General features: G+C 30.9%; 1 protein-coding gene across 1 annotated transcript; it reads left to right on the top strand.

Annotated features, from left to right (window-relative positions):
* Positions 1-1,685: 1,685 nt before the first annotated feature.
* On the top strand, positions 1,686-13,572 carry LOC137388429 (uncharacterized). Its single transcript, XM_068074913.1, has 6 exons — positions 1,686-2,062; positions 3,243-3,372; positions 5,414-5,470; positions 8,648-8,779; positions 9,893-10,154; positions 13,433-13,572. Exons 1-6 carry the CDS (start codon positions 1,686-1,688, stop codon positions 13,570-13,572), a joined length of 1,098 nt encoding a protein of 365 aa, XP_067931014.1.
* Positions 13,573-24,298: the final 10,726 nt, after the last annotated feature.

A 24,298-nucleotide genomic window follows, 5' to 3' on the forward strand; every position in this document is an offset into this window, starting at 1 on the left:
AAAATTAAAATGTTTCTCTGAAAAAAATTGATACGAAAAATTAAAACGCTGTGTCACAGTGTATTAGCTGATGAATACACAAACGGTTTTGTGATAGTTTAAAAACTGTTATTATTGATTCTCTCCGAACTTTTGTGGCGTCAACACAGCAATATGACGATATAATCTGAATGGTCATAAATAACAATTGGTTACCAGTTTTTTAGCATTAGCCAGTTTTATGCTTGTTGGGTTAGGTTGCAAATGCCTTGAAGATAGTGTTTCCTCTCACAAGACAAGTGAACAAGACAAAATAGTGCTTCCCAATACAATATGAGGTACCAAGAGAACTACTCACTGACACTGAATAATTTAGTGTTAGTGAAGATGAAGAATAAAACTCTTTTTACTAAGTTAAATTACTGAGTCTCAGGCAGGGTTACTAAAAGTTAATTGTTATTTATATATGTCTCAAAGTTTGTCACTCAACTGTATATTATATATATATTATATATAATATATACAATATATACCGTATGTATTATATATAATATATACTGTATATATTATATATATATAATATATACAGTATATATTCAGCAATAGCAAATGAAATTTAACTATGAAAATCTGTATCACACAGGATTTGATCTCAGAACCTCTCATTTATGAGGTGAGGAGCTAACCCATTAGGCTACACGTTGCAATGGACACATTGGTAATATGAGTCACTATCTGAGTTAAAATGTGCATATAGTGACTCTGTGATGCTGTGCAATGTCACTAAAGCTTGCTCTCACGGCTTTTATTAGTGAGTTTAGCAATACGTATACTAGCTTACTCAAACTAGCCAAAGGAAGTTACGTCGCCTGCCACTATTTGTAAACTGTGTATTAAAATCTGCGCAATGCCGGACATTTGGCTTTTCTTATCACATATATACACAGAAAGTGACATGACAATTTTTTCCTCACCTTTGTTAACCCAAATGGGAGGAAATGTCTATTCAAGAATAAGTCTCTTTCTAAAGACCTGAATCCCCTAACCATAGAGGAGGTTTGAAAAGTGCTGGTGTATAAAATTAATTGCAGCTCTAGTAGTCATGAAAGAGCTGATTTGATGTGTGGGTACTATAACACCCACACATCAAATGAGGTTTGCCAAAATACTTACACAACTAATATCTTGAGGCAAGGGCTTAAAATTTAAAGTTTCTGGTAAGAGACAAAAGATTAAAAAAACATTGTCATCTACACGGGTGAACAAGGGTGAGGACACAATTTTTTATATATGTTCATAAATATTTATACATGTATATACACAAAGTAATATATTTGCTATTCACCATTCACAAAAACTTTTCGTAAAAACTAAAATTGATCATTTCACTGATGCCGCACAAAGAGCTTGATCGGAACTTTAATTATCAAATCACTAACCTGTTTTTTTATCTTTATGCAAATTGAGGATACTTTTTCTAATCTATTAATTTAACTCAAGTACATATATTGCCCTCTATATGACACTCAATTAAGTGGCGTTGTATTCAACTGTAATACTAGAAATAAAAGTCAAACTATTTGACATACTGTTATGGTATTCAACTTGAAAGAGTGATATTAAGAAGAAAACACAGAAAAACTATTTAACTTTTTGGTTTTTTGGTTTTTATATACAGTTTCACTGTTGAGCCTTTACCAATAACAATGGAGCAGCAGCAGCAAATGCATCAAATGCAGCAAATGCAGCAGCCTCTACAGCAACCACTGCAGCAACCACTACAGCCACCACAGCATTCAGTACAGCAACCACTACATCAACCACTACAGCCACCACCACAGCAATATGTACAGCAACCACTACATCAACCGCTACAGCAACCGCCACAGCAACCACCACAGCAACCACTACAGCAACCACCACATCAACCACCACAGCAACCACTACAGCAACCACCACAGCAACCACCACAGCAACCAGTACAGCAACAGTTTGCTGCACAACCTGATGTTACAATTGTCACCCAGAATAATCAAAGAGAAGCTTATAAACTAAAGATTAAAGCCTTGACCCAGCTGAAGTGGTTAGTAGACTGTTTGGTTAGCTAATTTAATATGAAGTTAAACACTGGTGGCTGACTGATAAGCACGTAAAAATTAAAATATTGCAAAAAGTGGTTCTTTTAAAGCAGCTACCAGTCTGTTTAAATAAAATAATATTTATAACAAAAATGAATAGTTTAGTTTTATTTATAATTTGCCGATTTACTTTCTTGCAAAGTTCAAATTTTCAAATTAATAACTAGAGCTATCTGATAAATGAATAACATGTAAATAATATAAACAAAACAAAATAGATACAAAATTTCAAAAGATTTTTATAAAGGAGTGTCATCAAAATGCATTCGTTTGCTTCATAGCTGTTTTCATTCTACGCTTCAACAGAACAAAATAAATAAGTGTACAGAAAATGATTTAAAGAACTATGCGACAAGACAAAAAAAACACGGTAAAAAAATAATGACATTTGCCTGGCACATGAGCAAAAATATTTTGAATTGAATCCAATAATATAACAAATATATTCCAAAAGTTTTTATCTAGCTTTTCATTTTAGTAAGAAGTTTGCTATCATTTATTTTTATATTGCTAACAGAACTTTGAATATTTCAGTAAATTTTCAGCAGTTTTAGAAAATAATTGTGTTGCTTATACATTAAAGATTATCAAAAATAGATACCTTGAAATGCTCATAAATTAAATGTACATATGTTTAGTTATACATAAAAATTCAAGTGTTTTTATGTTCGTAATTCGTATGTCCAGTTATAGCAATAAAATTATAGGAACGAAAAAACCATATTGCACAGGACCTAAGCCAAGAAACTTTGGTAATGCAGACAGGCGTGCTAAACACTGTGCTATGCGGTCACTTTGCAATGCTATGGAATAATTGTGAACATACTTATCACACCTACCAATCTTTAATGGTGATTGATTAAAATACAGCCGCTTTATTTAGCAAGCTTGAACTACTAGCAAAAAATGTGTAAACATATTTTTCCAAAAAACTCTAAATATATGTAAGTATAAGATTAACTTACTTTAACTTATAACATACAAATAAAGAAACAAACAGCTTCATTTAGAATTTGGAATAGTGAACGTTTTGCATGTTCATTAAAAATAAGTTTTCTGGACAAAAATCGCCCATTCAATGCGAAGAATTTATTTTTAATCTAAAGAGAAGTGGTTCTGTTACAGGCTTTCAATTGCTCAAACAGTGATGGGAGGACTTTGTATTCCATTTGGAATTGCTCTCATACCCGTTGAAGTGCTCACGTATTATGAGACACTCTCCTTCAGTGGCTATGGCATCTGGTGTGGAATCTACGTAAGTTATTATGGACAAATTAATGTTTACAATATTTCTATGTGCCAGAGTTATTTGGATACAAATGGAAAGTGAGTTATTTTATAAAAGACAAAAACAAAATCCTAATAGACATACATTTTGCAGATTGCAAGATTATTATAATTTGACATTTCTACTATAACCATCTCTACTCTCAGACAATTAGTAATAAAACAACAGAAACTAATAACTACACTTGAAAATTAAAGATTTGCTGCTTTCTGTTCTTAAATTTATATTATATATAAATTTATATACGTAATTGAGTAACATAAGTTAAGAATTTGTATAAAATGTTTCTTGAAGTCACATTAATGATTTACCAGTGAGTGACTTTTATAAATAGCTGCAATGTATTTGCAAAAAATCAAGATTTCCAGGAAAAATTGCTTGTTCTCCAACAGTCTAATGCCTAACACGTAGATAAGTTTTGGATAGATAATGGCGAGAATAACTAATTAACAATCTTCCATTAATGAGCAAAGTTTGAACCTGATTAGTTGGGATTCCGCTATCTGATATCAGTTCTGACTTCTGATTTGCATCAGTTCATGCTGACACTAAATAGCTTATATTTACTATAAATAAATAAAAACCTTCTATTTCAATTATGTCTATGTGAGCCTTGTATATGATAGTAAAGTAGACCTGAACAAGATGATACTCTTACCAAATCTTACGAAACTCTCAAAGTTCATTTCCTTTCTCTATTCAAAGCGACAAACTCCAGTTTGTAGCCTTTATGTGTACTGCTTGCCAAAAAGGCAAGCTAAGATGTAGTGATTGCTAACTGTGTTGGTTTGCTTTCTGTAAGCTTTTAGAAAGAAAATATTTGTAAGAACATGAATTGTTTTCCTAAGGTAGCAACCTAGAAAACTTGCAGATAACGCAGTATTTTGTATAACATTTCGCAGTCTTTTATGTTTACATATACTTTCTGTTTATGCATGGGCAAATGCGTAATCATGTTTAATAATGAAAATTATCTGCATTAATAAAATTAGTCACTGAAAAACCAGAGTCAGCATAATTGCGTGCATGTACGGCCATAAATGTAGCCAAGGGTTTAAGCCTTATAGTGAGCACATTTATTCTGTCCAGTTTTGCTCCCGCACAGTAATTTCATGTTGTATACATAGTTTGACAGCTTTAGTTTTTGTTCAGCTAGCGGTTTTATCATTTGCAAAAAAAATGAATAACCTAAAACTGAGAGGACCATTTTGTGACAATCTTTTATTGAAAAATTTTTTTGATGAATTAAAAGTAAAACATTATAAAAAGTAAGTTTACTTATCACTAGCAGTAGTTCTAAATAATATATATTAAAATACCTCTAATTAAAATGATCTGTATAAATAAAACTCTTTAGTGAATATGAAAAAGTCAGCAGCAATCAAAAACAGCATAACTGGCAGCATAATTGGCAGCATAATTGCAGCATAATTGGCAGCATAATTGGCAGCATATGCATATGGATAAATTTAAAACACCAACAACATGAATACAACTGTGTCACATAGTCTACCATCCTACAGCGGGTTTAAATAAAACATAACTGTAGTATTGGTAACAGTATGAACATGTGTTAACTATGTCGCTTTCTTTTGAAAAGAATTTGTACTGACATGTTATGATAGACTAGCCCATTGGTGATGCAATAAGCTTCTGTGCTGTCTTCTTTAGTCTACTGATGTTTCAATTTTTAACTAGCAGCTAACTAACGAAAAATGGTTCTTAGTAGAAAACTTCAGTTTTTTTTAAACAGATTCAACAATCTAAAGAATAATTCTACTGAAGCGTTATTTAGGTTTCCATATAAAATTTACTGAGCTACTGCACATCAATTTAGTTACTCATAGAGTTAGTTTAAATACTAGATCTGTGGCCTTCAGCATTAACTAGTTCAAATAAATATAAAAATAGGCTAATATTTGATTATGGTATTTGCTCTTGCAAAACTTTGCAGCTGTAAGTACAAAAGAAACATTTCGACATTTTCTAACTTTGACTTTATTTACAGTTTATTATTGTGGGAAGAATTGGACTCGGTGCTGTCAACCATAACACTAGTGGTTGGGTAAGTAGTGCACAGCAACGGTTATGTATATAGATATGATGTCATATTATAACAATCGTTATATTCAATAAGACTGAGCTAAATGAACCTACATGGGTTTTATCCGATATCATTAAGATAAAAAAGCCAGACTGTGTTAGTCAATACAAATTCATTATTTGGTATAATTATTGTTCATTTAAGTTCTTTTTGTTTTTTATATGGCATATAAATATTTCTGTGTAGGATTTTTTTTAAACTTAACACTTTCAACTGAAGTCTTACTTTGTCATCCGTAAAATGGTTGCTGTAATTTTCGTGTTCAGAAAAATATGTGAAAAAAAAAGTTCTTTATTATCGTTGAAAAACAACATTAGAAAACATTTTAGCAATAAAATTTGTCATTTATTTTGCCAAGCGCAATTACAATATTGTACAATATGCATTAAATTAAATTTATGTTTTAATTTTAGTGCAAGCTATATCAAACTGCACCTATGAAGTTTATTGAGCTCAACAGTCTTAGCTTTCTTATCTTTCTCTCTCTCTCAAGAGGTAGCAGGTAGTAATTGTAAAGTTAGTTTAATTGGTTGTCCCTACTAACTACTTTTGAGTCATTTTACATTCTAAAATAATGGTAACTAAACAAACTAATAATATATACAACATCTAACAATTATAAAATAGCCAGCTGTTCTACCCAGTGTTGCCCGAGTAATAAAAAGGTTTTAGATAGAAAAATAATTTTTATTTAACTTCTAAAAAAACTTGAAATTTTAACTATTAAACTGCATATCATGAGATAAGTGTTTTATGTAGTTGAAATAAATGAGCTGAAGAAAACCTTTATATTTCATAACTTGAAAGAAGTGTTTTGTTAAAAAAATAAGGAAGAAAAATAAAAGTGTTAAGGTGTGTGATTGTGAAATCATTTACAAATAAAAGCTAAATATATAGTATGTTTTGCTACGTATACAATGAAGAATTATTTGGTATAAAATTATATGATTTTTGTTCATTTCAGTGTTGGCATGCAAAATTTGGCATGTCAGTTTTCACATGCCAATCGTGTTATGCGAAAACATTGTAGGCTATAGACATACATAGAGTGGTATAGAAACCCAGCGGAATGATCTAATTCAATCGCCTCCTGATAAAAATCATCAAAATTAAAAATTAGTAACAAAAGTAATATGTTAACCTTAATAGCTATAGGTACCTACAATGATTTTAGTGCATTTTGTGGTTATGATCTGCAGATAATACAACATTACAATGTAATACGTTGATAGTTCTTACCTTCAAGACAGACACGTAACATAAACGCTGAATCTAACTTAAATGAATTTAGTTTACTAAAAACATACTTGAAAGAAGTTTTAGTATGTATTTTGATAAATTTCTAACTTTTAGCTAAAACTTTATGGTTTATCTGTTGCAAATTCGTTTTTACTACATCGGATAACATGGAACTCGCCATGGCAACCAATGTTTATCTTTTAATAGCGTATCTAATCAGTACACAAATTGCCAAATTTTAAGTTCAAGATAAATCATTGTCAATATCGTGTGACATAAGTAAATTAGCCTTGTCAAAAAACCGAAGAAGCATCACGTTGCATATACTTAGGCCCAAAGTATTTCTTAACAAGGGCATCGTAATGCGTGGCCGCAATGCTAAAATAATTGGTGTGTGCATATGCTATTTTGTATATAATAGCGACTTAGATCATTATGTCTTGCATGGATCAGTGGTTGAGAGCCATACAAGACATAATGATCTAAGTGGTGGAATAAGTTACAACCACCTGAATTGTAAACTTGCAGTAGTAATCTCTGTGAGTTCAAATCCAACAGACTTCAGAACTTTAATTTTAAGATTATAATAGCAATGGCTGGTCATACACAACGACAAATACACACACAAACAAGTTTTAAAAAATATATATAAACAGATAATACTAATAGCTTACTTTTTTACATAAAAAACTAGACAGTGGTCGTTGACACAAATAAACTATCTTAATAAGAAATCTGACATTTTCTTAAAGGTTGACTTGTAACGAAATTCACATTGCACCTATTTGGTATCAAAAAATTCACCATGTCTTACTCTGCTGTGTGTAGGTGCAAAATATGTGGAAATGTGATAACAAGCTCTTAAAACTTGAAAACGAACAGTTAATCACAGCCATCATGAAAATTGAAATCCCTTTATGTCGATGACGTACTCAAGCATTGTGGTTATTGTTTTGACACATGATGTTATCACGTGAATTGAAAGGCCAATAAAAGGCTCAATATAAAACTTATCGTAGCCCTAGTTTATGACAAACACTTTGGGTTTTACCAAAAAGCCGTCAAATATAGATGCTCGCTACTTTTCAGCTTTGGTTCAGCCTGGTTTAATCATTTAGTCGTAATCAAGTGACCCATGCTTTCTGCCAAATGGCACGAACAATTTCTACAGCATTTTCTAACTATCACAAGTGTCCAACAAGCTCTTCATGTTTATGAGAGGATGATAAGCACTCCTTCAAGCTCTGGTTAAAAAATTAAACAAATTTTCATGTTAGGTTTTGAGATATCAGTGCTCAAAGTGACAGCATTACAATGATGATGAAAGAGACCCGTAAAGACAATTGTACAATTATACAGACTCACATAAAATAATGTTTATAGTAAGTGCCAAAAAGTGTAATGAGTAAATACAATGTGTGAAGTATATTTGTGAAAATAATTCAATGAATGAGGTTGCGTAAAAGTGTAAACAGACACCATCATGTTCAGCTATATCCCATTGGAGTCGATCTGGAAAGATATTCCAACCTATGGCGTTTTCTTGATGGCTGTGATCAACTGTTTGTTTTTGAGATTTAAGAGCTTGTGGTGACATTTTCACATATTTTGCATCTACAACACAGTGAAGTATGACATGGTGAATTTTTCAATACCAAATAACTTTACTGTGAATTTTGTTGCAAGTCAACCTTTAATTAAAGCAGCCAACCTTATCATAAATCTATATTAAAAGGAAAGTGTTTCTCAATTTCAGTGAAAACTAAATCAAACTGCATGGTTCAAAGTTTATTTGTTTTTATGTTCTTATTTTTATCTTCTGAAAGAGTGGTAATTAAACAGATTGGTAATATTTAATATGTAACATTTGCACATATAAATAACATTATTCTATTGTAGATCAAGGCTACTATGATTCTTAACATTATAAACTCAACTCTATTCTTCCTAGCACTGGCTACGATGGCTTCCATTGCTTTGAGTGTTCATGCTAATGTCTATTGTGGAAGTTTCAACTACAGTGCTTGCTCAGTAAGTGTTAATGTATCAAGAAGGATATAGATTTGTTACTAACTAATAATAAAGCTAAGGCTAACCAATATTGGTAAATAGTATATACCAATAAATATCAAGCTTATGTGTTCTTAAATGTCATTAAGATATTAAGTATTTGATGAACAATTTTATTTATTCTTCTCAGTTAGTCAAGTGATATTTAAAAACTTATACTAGATTGAAATCTGCTCTGAACAGTAATAAAATTATGTGTGCAATGTAGTTAAGGTTAATCTAGCCTGAGTGGAAGCGCTAAAAACACATGCACAGATTATGTGTGAGCCAAAGGTCCCAGATTACCAACCGTGGGGTACCAAGTTCAAAGTATTGATTGAGTTTATCAAACTTGGTGTATTTGTGATTTTAATAGACTGTTTGAGTTTGGCTTCATCTTGTATATTGTATAGTAATCATAACTACAGTAACTAATTAAAATAATAAATAGCAATGTGAGTTACTAACACACCTTGGAAGTTATCAAATTTTGAAACCGAGAGAAAAACATTAGGAGTTACACAAATTAGCTGCAGCAGACATTAGATTGGCTATGTACATTTATACAGACTCACATAAAGGAATTTTTATGATACATGCTAAAAAAAGTGTAAAGTACTTTTTAAAATAAATATATTTAAGAAATAAACACAGATACGCAAAAACAAACCTATCCATAATTCACTTATCAAATTTTTACAGTTTCTTATATAGCCAATAACAGTTCCACTTTACCCATGTTTATCTACCATCTATTAAACTATCCAGTCTGCACATGGACAAGAGAAGTTGTTTCCCCAACACAAAAGGCAATTAGCTCACCCAACTACACTTTTATTAAAACTTAGCATGATTACTTAAAGACTTAAAGTTTCACGAACAAAAAAATAGAGGAGATTCAGGAATAAAAATCTCAGTTTTTAATGTTGAAATAATTCTAAACTGAACAGTTCTCTAGTTTGCTCTTACCAGTTACTAAGAAAAGGCCAATGGCTCTGAATAGAATGGAAAGAATTGGCTGCTACTTGCATAAATTTGTTAACAATATGTTTAACAATCCTTTTGAAAAGTACAGCATGCTCAAATTTTTTGCAGGCAATAAGCGCTGCTTTGGCATTTAATAGCTTACTCCTTCTGATCTCTGTTGCTGAGTTGGTAATCACAATATGGAGCGCTGTACTCTGCTGTGAAGCTGTCTGTAGTTGCTGCCTTCCAGCACGCCCCAACCCTCATGTCCAGTATGCTGCTCCTGCTCTCCAAACTCAACAGCAGTATGTGGTTTACCCTGGAACTGTGCCAGTTTATCAAGTTATCACTAGCGGCTGTCAAATCACAACAGCTGGTCAAGCTCCAACAGGTACCTATTTTAAATCTAAATCGGTCAAGTTTTTAAACTAGGTAGTTAAACAGAAAACAATAGATAAGAGACAGTTAACGCAACTTTGGATATAAATTAATCAAAGATAGAAAGTTTTGAAATAAATTTCTAAAATATTGATACTAATAATATATTAGAATATATCCAATATTAACAATGTATGATATATATAACATCCGTATAATATTAGGTACGCATATATATAAATACATAAATATACATATACATAAATATATAGAAATAATATAAATATATTTAGTAATATATGTCAATATTTAATAATGTATATGCACAAATATGTATATACAATATTTATATACATGTATAATATATGTGATATATAATTTTATAACTCATTATATAATTATAATATATATATACAGTGTATGTCAAAATATATGTGTATGACAAATAGTGTTTAAAATGCCTTTCTCTGCTAAGAGAACGGATATTTGGTGAAAGATTGTTAAGGCAGCTGGCAATTACATTTTCATAATGATTGTTCGTGATTGTATGCAATTTGTTCACATCAAGTAAGTTTAAATGAGTTGAGAATTTGTAATTGTCATGTAAAAAACGAAGACACAAACCATGAAAAATCTTGAAACATTGAATTGAAGTAAATAACTATTTAGCATAGGCAGAGTAAGAAGACGCAGCAATTTGGAAAGATCATTCGCTAGAATAATATATGCAGGAATATGATGTAGATTTGCATTGAGTCGAAATGCGCTTTTTAGCAAAAAAAATAAATCCTTATTGACATATCTTGGAGCTAGATTATAATAAATGAGGAAACCATAAATTATATGGCAAAATATAAACTGATAATAAAATGCAATAGCAGATTTTGAGTTCATGTATGGCCTGCAAAACTGGAGCAGAGTCAATGACTTTGTGACCTTACTACAAATAGTGTCAACATGATTACTTCAAGAGAGTCGATCTGTCAAAACAAATTCTAACAATTTTGTCTTATGTCTACAAGTGATCGATTGACTGTTAAACTTAAGAGTAAAGCTGTTTTGAAGGTTTTCATCAGTACTATAAAGAAGAAAGTGTGATTTTTGTGAATTGATTGTCATATGATTTGATGTATACCAGTTGCTGATAATTTGCATGATGAGATTGCAGTTCTCTCAAGAAGTTGCACATCTTTGTGATAACTTACAAAAACAGTATCGTTGGCGTACGCAAAGCCTCTTGGAATAAGTCTAAGAAGATCATTTATATATATTAAAAATAAAACTGGCGCAATAAGTGACCCCTGTGGAACATCAACATCTATTTCTTGTGTCAATGATTCCTGCTCATTCATGAGGACCTTTTGGTGCTTTTTGTAAAAATAGGATTGAAGTATTTGCAATGATTTATTTTTAAAACCAGCAAGTTCTAGTTTATGATATAATATTTTGTGATTGGCACAGTCAAAAGCTTTGCTGTAATCCAAAAACATCAAGCAAATCTTCTCACCTCTGGTTTTTAAATCCAAACAGTCTGAGATTAGTTTATGAACAGCATAAGCGCAGGAATGACTTTTTCTGAAACCACATTGATAAGGATGTAAAATATTATTTTTGGACAAATCAGAGTAGATGTGAATACTTAAGTGATTTTCAAAAATTTAGATAAAATAGGGAGTACTGAAATAGGGTGGGAATTTGATGGGTTGCTATTATCTCCTTCTTTAAACAATGGAGTAACTTGTGCATGTTTCCATGCTGAAGGAAAAAAGCCTTCAATCAATATTCTGTTAAACATATCAGTGATAATAGGTACAATGAATGGAAGAGTTGCTTTTATCATTTTTACAGAAGTATTGTCTATGCCTGAGGCTTTGGAATTAGGTATGTTACTGATATATTTAAAAATATTATGAGGAGTAAATTTTGGAAACTCATTAAATGTGGTCTTCAACTCAGTGTTTTGACAAGACAAATAAGGATTGGATGACGGTAAAATTGAATTTGAAAGTTTACTTGCAATAGACACAAAATGTGAGTTAAGCTCTGAAGCTGACAAACAAGTGTCACAGCTTTGAGGTATATTATCTTTCACATTCAAAGCTTTCCAAAGCTTACGGGTATCACCAAGCTTTGACTGTTTAATAAGTTCGTCGATACATTTTGTTTTTTTCTTTTAATGAGATTTGTGACAAAATTGCGCTGCTTTCTGTAAGCAGTCCAATCTTTGCAGTTTGTCAGTTTTTCTCTCAACTTTATATTTTGCTGTACCTCTTTGTCAAGCCAGATAGGTAAAGATTCTGACTTGACTTTTCTAGTTTTAAGAGGTGCTAACTCATTGACAGCCATAGAAAACTTTTGAATAAATAGATTAATCATGTCATTAGTGTTCTTTTTAATCAAAATATCATTCCAACTGATGAAGGAAAACTTATTTGAAATATTGTCAGGGACAAATCTGGAGTAATCTCTATAATTGATTTTTCGAGGAAAAGATATATGTGCAACACCAATTTTTTTACAATAAATACTAAATTATGATCACGTATAGACAATTTTAGTACTCCAGAAAACTTGGCGTGATGAGAAAAATTTGTATACACATGATCAACTTTAATGTTGAGGAGTTTTCAGTTACTCTTGTGGGTTTGCCAATCAGCTGTTTTAATGACAATCGATTACATATATAAATACATAAATATACATATATATCAATATTTATAAATAATATAAATATATTTAGAAATATATATCTATATCTAACAATGTATATGCACAAATATGTATATAAAATATTTATATATAATATGTGTGATATATAATTTTATAATTTATGATATAATTATAATATAGGCCTATACAGTGTATGTATATTAGATATAAAGTAAGTTATAAAAATGACAAACAATATATATATATATATATATATATATATATATATATATATATATATATATATATATATATATATATATGTATATATAAACTTATATATGTATATGTTTTTGCTGTAAGTGATACATATATTTCTTTAGCAATTGTATAATTATTAAAATGAACATAGTGTTTATAAATTATATAGTATATATTATGATATATTTATTTTGCCTAAAATTAATTAGTAACTTTGAGTAATTAAATTTTATGTATAAAATGAATTACTAAAGTTTTAATTATTATTGTTTAAATGTTTAATAGGCATTGCCACAATATGAAACTTGTCTTCGATAGGGTGAGACAACTGCTAATTCTTTTGTTGTTTATTCTCTATGATAAACTAGTAAACTTTTTCAGCTCCAGCAATAGTACATCAGCAGCCAATGGGCGGTTATAATGCCCAGCCACAGCAGCCACCTGCATACTGTGATCTTGAACAGACAACTCCTCACCAAAGCTTTCAGCCTGCCACCTACCCTGACAACCCAACTAAATAGAGTTGCTAGATATATTAATTTACAAAAACTCTCATAAAACTTATATATACAAATATCAGCAACATCAACAAAACATCAATGAATCAGTGTGCATATAACCTTGTTTTCTGGTGAAAAGTGACTGCTTTTATATAGAATACTCAATCTAGCCTTGTATCAGTGTTTGCCTTCTAAATTAAGCATGTTGTTTTTCAATCTTTTACTAACATTAGCAACTGATCACAAATACATGAAATTTTACTGTGATATCAATGTTTAATCTTTAACGATCTGACCACATCTTATTGTTTTCCTAATGCTAAAAAGTTTTATAACATTTGTATAGGAGTGGCTAGCTTATTTCACATGTTTAAAAATTTCCAACCAAATGCATGACGCTTTTGTGCAAAAAATTCTACAATTTGTCTGTTTCTTTTTAAAGCACTTGGTCCAAAACTTTCCAAATATTTCTTCTTCAATTTGGCTATTGTCGCGTCAACAAATATATATACAATACATGATCGAAATAGTAACGGCATACTGTATGTTCTAGCAAGTACAAACGTTCCTGTTTACACCCTTATTTTATTTGACCTGTATTCGGCGTTGGATCATGGATCTATGATGCTTGGTACATCTAGTCAAGTAAAAGTAATAGGTTACAGTCGATATTCATAAAATGGGAACTTCATCTACTCTCAGCTCCAAAAAAAAATTTTTAAAGTAGACACTGAGGTACTGAATTGATTAAGTTAGTTAGTATTTTCTGATAAATATGTCAAAGCTGCGGGTGAAGTTTAACCGTGACAAGTGAACAAAAACTTATTACTGTATATACTAATGGTTTTTGGAATTAGAAAACAATAAACTGAAATAAATAGTAAAACTTGGTATTTTTTGTCAGAAATTTACTGTCTCAGCAGATCAACCGATCAGCAGCAAATCATAAGGAGAGAAAGAAAACGCAATTTTTTACATATGGTTAGTTGTTTTCTTTTTACGGACATGTAACATAACTCCAGATTTTGTACTTCATCAGATGATAGTCTGTTTTTAACACTAAAATCCATTTTTTCTTGCAACTATTGCAAATTGTTTTTATGCCGCCATATAAAATTATTTTATTTTTCTTATGCAATTTATATTTTTAATTGCATTGCAAAGGTTGGGAAGGTACATGTATTCTTTTCTTATACAAGGCATAATTAACACCGTACTTTCAAAGTTTGCTCATTTAATTATTAGATTACAGCTTCTGTGCTTTAAAGAACGATGTGAAGAGGTAAAATTTGATAACCTTATACCCACATGAGAATACGATATATAGTTATTTAGATTTATTGTATATGCTAGCCTTTCATAAACTCAGTTGATCTCTTCATACAAATGTTAAATGATATCACTACAGGGATTAATTATTACTAGTTTAAATACAAGCATAGAGCAATCCTTGATTCTTAAAAAACTTTCAATCATTTAAAACCTGCAAAACTGATTTCAAAACTCAAAATATAAGAATTCAAATTTAATCTTATTAGGTTGGTAAAAGTCTTTTTGCTAAATTTGTTTCAATGCAACAGGTAAGCATTACTCAAACTAAATATGTTTTTTAGGAGTTGTTGTCCCTCAAGTTACCAAATTAGGAACCAGTACTGTAGGTGATTTGTAAAAATAATCTCAAACCTGTTGAATGTTGTCATATAAATTAGTAATTACACCGATGGCACCGATAAAGTTTGAGTGATAAAAAATTGAAACTCAGTAAAGTAGTTGAAAATACATACTAAAACTTAGCTTTAAGTTTGTGTTTTAGTAAACTATACTTATTTGAGGGAAATTCAAAGTTTTTGTTATATGTAAGTCTGTGTGGAAAGTAAGAAATTCCTACGGTAAATTGAAATGTTACATTTTATTGCTGATCATAACCAATAAATACACTACATGTAAGTGCAATAAAGTTCCTGTAAAAAACTATAGTTACTAAGGTTAAAATACTATTTTGTTACTAGTTTTTATTATGTATATAAAATTTTAACAATATTTATATATATATTTATATATATATATTTATATATATATATGTATATATATATGTATATATATATATATATATATATATATATATATATATAAATACATAAAATGAGTAAAAGCATAAGATCCGAACAGAGTGGTCAATGATAAAATCAGACAAATCAACCAAAGATTGCTGTTACCAGGCATGGAACTAATAGTAATCGAATGTATTATCTAAAGTTGTAGTCTGTTTTATTGATTTAATATATATATATACAAATATTTATGGTATATATTGTATATATATTACATTATCAGTAATCATTTTATTTCAAATAGAAACGTTTTTCAAATTATGCCATACAACAATAATAAAACCAAAAAAGGCAACAGTCAGCAACTAAAATCAAATAAAAAGTTTGACAAACAGTGTTTACATGTACAACTCATTTCTCTTTCAAGAGAACGCATATTAGGTAGACGATTGTTAATGCAGCTAGCAATGATATTTTTAAAATAATTAGTACTGTTTGTATCCAAATTGTTTGTATCAATTAAGTTGAAATGAATTGAGATAAAAAAGGTTTGTGCCTAGTAAATCGATACCATTTACTTCACAAAGGATCTGGTATTATCATTTTATAAGGAAATTATTATGCCAATAACTAATTAAATGCAAAGCTTTAAAATACTGTTACTAGGTTATATAAATAATATAATATGTGATAACAGTTATTTATATTACAATATTAGAATGTGCAGTCATTGAATCAGTCAGTGACTCCCCTGACTGCCCAGATTTTTACTCCTTTATTTAGTGAAAGCTTGTACAAACTGCACCCATTTCTTATCAGTGTTTAAAGGTTGGTTTGCAAAAAACTTTAAATTACAGTTATTTGTTATCAAAAGGTTCACCATGTCTTACTCTGCTGTGTAGTGGGTTCAAAATATGTAGAAATGTAATTGCAAGCTCTTGAAAGCTCAAAAACGAACAATTAATTGCACCCGTCACAAAAAACGGCCGTAGGTTGGAGTTCCTCTCAAAACGGTTCTCATGTGAAAAAGTTGGACACGATGCACTTCTGTTTACACTTTCATGCAGCTGCATTCATTGAATATTTTTACAAATAGTATTCACGCATTCAATAAAAACATGTTTATTGTTCTTACGTGTCTATTTCTTTATCATTGTAATGCTGGCACTTCAAGCATTGATATATCAAAACCTAGCCTAAAAATCAGTTCAATCTGCAACCTTTGCTCGAGGGGTGCATATCATCATCTGATAAGCATGAAGAACTTGTTGGTCACCTATGATGGTCAAAAATTGCAGAGTGAGACATGGCGAACCTTTTGATCCCATGTGCCTGTAATGTAAATTTTGGTGCAATTCAACCTTTAAGCAAGCACATAAACTTGGAGTTGTTTTCTACCCAAAATATTAAAACATGATCAACAAAATAATTGCTTCATTACAAAGCATCATGAGCAAGTTGAAGCCAAAACAAAGATACCTCTTAATCTATGTCTAGTAGGCACTTTCAGGCTACCTTTTAGAAATACTTATTTTTCTTTATACGAATGCATAATAAAACCTTCAAAGTTATTAGGTAATATTTCAATAACATTTCTTATTTGCTATAAATTCATCACTGTTAAGAATTTTTTGCAAAGCTAATGAAAATATTTTTAAAAACGCAAAACAATTAGATAATTTCTAAAGCAAATAAAATATGGTGAAAATAAATAGCTTAGGCAAACGATTGTTTTTATGAACAAGTTCAGGCTATGATAAAATCAAATTGTCGGCTTTCTTTCTGAAGTTTATTTCTGATGATCAAGCAATTTTTAACTGTTTTATTTGCAGCCAAAAGATAACTGCTCAATTAAAACTATAACTTGTAATTGTATATTGAGGACTTTTCTTATCACGGCTCATTGGATACGCTACAAATGATTTGCATGCTGCCATTTGCTTCCAATTGCTGTGAACAGCTTTAAAAATAAATATACTAAGTTGTTACACGTAAGTATTTCTCCAAGTTTCTAATTATGAATTGTAATATGTAACTAATAAAAAATAAAACTGTGAAGTCTTAATTTTGTGTAAGACCATGAAATGCGGTAACCCATACCAAAATGCTTTTGCCTTTGGTTTCAAATCAGTAAATGACAATCTTTAAGTAAACATTCCCAGTTACTATTTAGTTATTGCCATGAACTTAAATGCTTTGAATAATAATTATTAAATTTTTTGTTTTGCTACTGCAACGATTCAAAACTTGCATATTACAATATGTTTGTTGACCTAGATTTATGCTTGGCACTTGCCACATCTTTAAATCAGGACAGAATTGTCGCAATGAGTTTTTCATATTGGAATTTTTCATTTCCCGAAACCATCAATCAATAACAAAAAACTCGAAAGCATCCCAAGGTAATTTTTGTTGTTATTAAATTACAGTCGAATTTCTAAACCACCAAGAGTTTAATCGTACCTGTTAATTGTACACTCAGCATCATGCATCTGAATGCTTATATTTGGGCAAGAATACTGGTTCCAAAACAGAACAAGCATTTTTGGTAAAGGATGATCAAATGTTTGGTAAAGTTTTATCTAATTACATGTATATGAATTTGTAAGAAATTATTTTATGTCTAAAACATAATTAGACTTACTAATGGCTGGTAACCTTTAATCTCTGTATTAAATTCCTCGTATCAAAAAATGTCATCATTGATAAACTATCCTTCTGTACATATATATATATATACTGTAATGATATTAATTAAGTACACGTGACATTTTAATGCTCGGTAATTGCCATCTCGTCAGACCGCCAAAGACAGCCGCAGTGGAAGCGCGGCAATAAACAAGTAGACTACAAACACAACTAAATTGAGATTCTGATCACGCTTTTGAGTTAGTACCCCTCTTCCTGGCCGGCCAGTCCCTGTCCTTTCGATAAGCTCTGACCTTTACTATGATACCGGTACACAGGTAATTTGACTACAATACAAATTATTACATATACTGATAGTTTTATTGATTTAGAAGCGTGAGCTTTGGGCTGCATCTACTTTAGAAAAGGTTTAAATGTGACCAACTAAAAGGTTTTTTGTAAAGTAATTCAATGTAAGTTATTATGATACATAATTTATGTAAAATTTTACTACCAGTTTTGATTTTACCAAGAAATATTTTCTATAGTCAGCGCTATAGATGCCAATGTTGAACATTAGAGTAAGCTACCATAATAAGCAGCTGAAATGCTGTTTCTTGCAGTTGTGGCTCTTTTCATCAAAACAATTAAGGTTCAGTAAAACATACAATTAGCAAGATTCTCCATTTAATAAAAGGTCAGCTGTAATTTATCTCAGCATTAGTAATAGTGCTTATCAGAGAGCGAGTATGAGCATAGCTCCAGCAAAACGACTTGTTTCTTTATAATGCTTTATAAGTTATAAGTCGTGCAGTCATGCATGAAAAACAGTACATACACAGAGCTCATGAAGATTAGATCCTGTGCTCCGTATTGCTTAATTCACAAACCATCTTTGCATTACATTGCTACTCAGCCATATCAAGATAGAAGGAGACCCAAGAAAGGTGAGTGATCTATCAAGTTGATACCAGCTTACTAATAAAGCTGGATATAGTAGCTAGTTATATGCTGACTTTTATAAAGTTGAGATGTCTATTTCTTTGACGTTAAAATAGATCAAAAGCCGAAGAGGATGTAGAGTTTTCTTTGCCATTTTACAAAACAAAAAGAATTTTAAACATAGCACTCTTGAAAATTGAGTTAAAAAGTAGCATGTGTAGATTAGGTGGTGCTTCTTACTTAAAGTTTACTTCTTGTAAGTCTAAAACATCAACTGACTCACTCGCTGTACTAGACATAGAGGCTGATTTTTATCCTTACGTCAAGGTTTTTTTCATCACAGCTAACACTAACTAGTTTATGCTAGTTCAAAATGAGATTAAAAAGTATCATTGTAGTGAAGTGAAATGCAATATATGGTTTAAAGATAATCCAATAGTTTAGACAGGGTGTGAAGCAAATGCCATCACCTGTATAAAACTCACATTAACAAGATAACATGAGTCACAACGGTCGATGCTCAGGCTAAACCAAGTAGCGTTGTAAAAGCCTCCCAATCAGTCAAACAACTGACAGACGTTTGCTCAAATGTTTTGTGTGGATCAAATTAAACAGAAATAAACCTACCACATGTTGCTTATTACATTAGATAAAGGTATTAGCAGTTTACACATAAATAATAGTTTGTATTCGTACATTCTCTATAGTACAACTAGAACCTTTTTAAACCAGCAAAAGGTTTTGAGATTTCCCTTTGAACAAATAGTAACACAAATAATTCACAAAATTAAGTTCAACCAAATTTATTATTTAATGTTCTTTTTGCAAAGTCAAAGCATGTTGCAGAGAGCTAGTGATTTAAAAATGTTTGTATCAGATATGAAATGCAATGTCACAAACCACTGCTAGAAACTAAAGAAAACCCCAACTATTTTGAAATAATATTAACACTTTCAGGCCTGTTCCCGAATATTTTGAGATGATTTCTGTTCTCTTTGGGCCTGATCCCAAATATGTCGAGATAACATTTCAGTTGCTCTATGGCTTAGCCTTTTATCTACATTGGTTCTATTAATTCACCAAACAAAATTTAAGAGTGTGGATATCATTTTGATACCCAATATGTAATTGGACCACATATTTTTGACTAACAAATTACGTGATAGATATAAAGTGTTCTGAAAATTGTTGATTGCTGTTTTGGCAAAGGTTTATCTGGGTGATGGTTATTTCTTAAGTGAATCAGATGTGGTAATCAGCTCAGGTGAAGAAAATAGCAGTGTGGGTGATGTTAAGAATGAAATGAGAGCCTTCTCATGGAAGAGTGTAAGTTTTAAGAGGCACTGTACAGAATTAAACGGTTAAAAAACTGGAAAATAAAACCGAAAATTTTGTTGTGAGTTTGAAACAAACTATATTTTAACAGTGTATGATATGGATTATTTATGCTACACATGTTATAAAATTTTAATAAACTCTTTTTGCAGGCATCGCGACATAATTGTCGTTTTCTAATAGTGACACTAATGGGCAGAGCGACTACAATGTCGCCAAGCGAAAGTTTTTTACAAATCAATTTCTAGTTATCTTTATGCCTGTTTTGTTTAGTTTTATACCAACATTTAACTACAATAGATTGGTTTCTGTTAGTAACAAAAAAGTCAGCTGATTTGAGAAATAAAAATGATCGTTATTGCAATACTAAACGAATGCAAAATCCAAAATAAAAACGCATCTAGATAAAGTTGGAAAATTTGTTTGTAGTTTGTTTCTGTTTTTGTTTATGCTTTATGGATGTTTTTTCAGAGTGCAACAATGTTCTTTTACCGTCATGGTGTCCTCCATAGGCCCTAGGCAAATGCAAGGTTTTATTGGAACAAGAATAAGCCCATGGTGTTTGGTAGTGTTGGTAGTGTTGTGACGTAGTGTTGGTTACAAGCTCGTAACACCTGTTATATGACTTGGAATTGAGAAATTTTTATTTTTATTTGCTACTGATAAAGCGTCCTATCAATCTAACATAGTTCAACAATGTCAGTACTAAAAATCGGCTTGTGAGCTGCTTTGAAACGTAGACATTTACTTTGATCAAAAATATTTTTCACGTAAGTACTAGAAATTGTGGTTAATACCCTTTGTAAAGGTACACTGATATTTATATCAAACTGTAGCTTGGTATGTTTCCTTAAAGCTGCAAAAGACAAATCTAAGTTATTTCAAAAAGTACTCTAATTATACTCAATTTCGTGCAGATTCATTTTAACTATAAGGCTACTGAAAAATTAATTAGGTTTGGGGGCAGTCAATCGATAGCTAATTAGTACTGAATGGCTTAACATTACTAGGCATGGAAAAAAGATATTTGCAATGTTTGGAATAAGTTTATCTAAATAAACCTTGGTAATTATTTACAAATTTGACTAAATAGTTTGATTTTAGACTTTTTTATTGCAACCTAAAAACTGTAGGAGAGTAATCAATACAAACTCTCAATTAGTACGCATTTCTGTTGACATGTGATATTTGATATTTGATAGTCGACATGAGTGTTTGTCACGTGACCCACTGCTGAAGGCCTACTTGCACTCATATAAGTTATCACCCAGTGACTTTGAAAAGGTTTATTATGCCACATATGCATGTGATGCTAGGGCGGTCACAATAGACTTAAAAATAAAAGAATTGTTAAGCCTTTTCAATGGGGTTTTAGAACTAAAGCCCTCAGGACTTTTAGTTCTCTCTGTGTATTTTTTGTGTTAGACAAGCACAATAATTATTACTAGCAGTGGGTAGACAAACAGCTACTGTATTAAGGCCTACATAAACATGAAGTTTTCTTTGGTAGATAATATTCACTTATATGTGATTCAATTCACAGCAGTAAAAGCATGTGCTAGGCAAAAAACCGAATTTTAAGTTAGCAGGATATTGTTCAGTAGAAACACTGTCAATTTGTCTGTACGATGAAAATAACAAAATGCATTTTCTAATAGCGAGAAAATGGAAAGTGCAACAGTGATAGTAATACAGTTAATCAATAAAGAAAAACAAAAATTACATATTATTTCACGTAGTTTCAAGCAATTAAAAACCGAAATCTACAACATTTCTAAAATGCTAATAGTCATAGATACGCAAAATCATATTAATAAATGATGGTTGTTTAGAGAAAAGGTAGTGTTGAAAAAATGGCAGGGGGAAAGTTGAGTTTTAGTCAGTAATTTTTTTTGAAAGTTTTATTTTTTTCAAATTTCGTTTATAAATTTTACTCAACCATGTAACTGAATCATTTAATGAAAGGTAGGGAACAAGTTGTTAATCAACCGCAAGAAAGCAAACTTATATACAGCTGAAAAGGTAGGATTACAAGTTGATATAATGATAGAAACTCAATAGCCACATTTTAACCTTCATGATTATAAGCAGTGATAAGATTTCAATTTGCTAATAAGATAGCTAGCATGTTCGCTGACGACTGACCTACACCAAAGCCTAGAACGCACTAAATGTAAGCCTATTGGAAAGATCACAATATCAAGGTGATTCGTCACCTTCGTTTTTTGTGACGTCATTTTATCGCTGTCGGCCATCCTTATAGAAAAGTTCATCGTTAAAAACACGAAGCTTTTGCAATAAATTTTTGAAAATGATGCTTTTGCTTGCAAGATTTTTATTATAGTATTAAAACAAAACCAAAAAGTACTATTAAATAAAAGAAGAACGATCGTTTTCTACAAATATGGCGACTTTTTCATGAACGAGCGCATGTGCAAACGGTTTGATGACGTCAAAAAAGCGATGGATAGGTTATGAAGAAACATGTTTAAACGTAGCCTTTTTCATTGGTTGAACACAAACACTCATTGGCTTCAATGAATTGTTGTATTGGCAATAAAATTTGCTGCTATGAAGTTCTGAAAGTGAAAAGTGATTTACAGCTAATTAAACTGAGCCATGTTTATCCTTAAGCTAATAAGTTTTTGATATACAGTAGATATCAGGGTTAAAAAGTCGGTATGATAATTTGAATCACATTCACCACTTTTTGGAACAGTTTATAACTGAATGTGTTTCTAATTTGTTTAGATGTCATTGTATAGCTATAACTCAAGGTTCATAAACTGTTGTAAAAATTTTAGCAATTGACAGCTATTGAAAATCTTATGAGGAAAACCAAAAACTCTCAATACTACAGGAATTTATAAAGGAGGTAACCAATCAATGAATCTTGCAGTATTATAACCGATACTAGTACTTTTCAGTTTTGGTGATTTTGGGTACCAGCCTTACTTGTACCCTGCTTTTAGACTCACACTACATCTTTTATTTCGTTTGACAAAATACATAAACTGTACTGATAATACTGGTCTCAATATGACAGCTTCAGCTGACATAAAGCAAAAGGTGAGTGTGACCAAATTCTATCAGTTAGAAAACATTTAATTTTACTGGGTACTTAGGGTTTAAAGTTTATCTTGTTCTATAATTGCAAAGTTCATTTTAAAACCATAAATTCACTCTAACTCATAAATATGAGAGTTGCTTTTTTAGACTCGTTTAAAGTTGACTTCATTAGTCATGACCTCTATTTCTTGAAGTTTTGGCTTACGACAGCCAAAATGGAGTGCCTGTTGCATCTGCTCACTTTCAAATGATTTTTTGTCTATTGTCTAACAAAAACTGAACTTAGATTGACAAATTAGCATTTTCATTCGCCATGAGGGAAAGGTTAGTGCAACTAGTTATGACTAATGCAGGATTTAATAAACACTAGTTTGAATAATTAAATCTTTAGTGATAGTATAACAGTCAAAAACCATTTGACAGAATTTTGAACAGGTATAGACAAAAATACAAACTTTCTCTACTAATCACAACGGTAGATATGCAGAATCGATATTAACAAATGATGGTCATTTAAAGACGAGGTAGTGTATGTTGAAAGTGATAGGTAGGATTGAACAGGTTTAATCATTGACTCTTTACAAATTTACGTTTTTTTCAGGTCTTAAAATTATATTTATTTTACGCGTTGCTACATCATCTAGCAAAAGATAAAGAACAACCAGTATAGCTGGCAGAGTTTAGAACTCCTGATCTCCTTTGCTGATCTAGTAGTCATGTCA

Source organism: Watersipora subatra, chromosome 2 (genome assembly GCF_963576615.1).
Source record: "Watersipora subatra chromosome 2, tzWatSuba1.1, whole genome shotgun sequence".
Lineage (NCBI taxonomy): Eukaryota > Metazoa > Bryozoa > Gymnolaemata > Cheilostomatida > Watersiporidae > Watersipora > Watersipora subatra.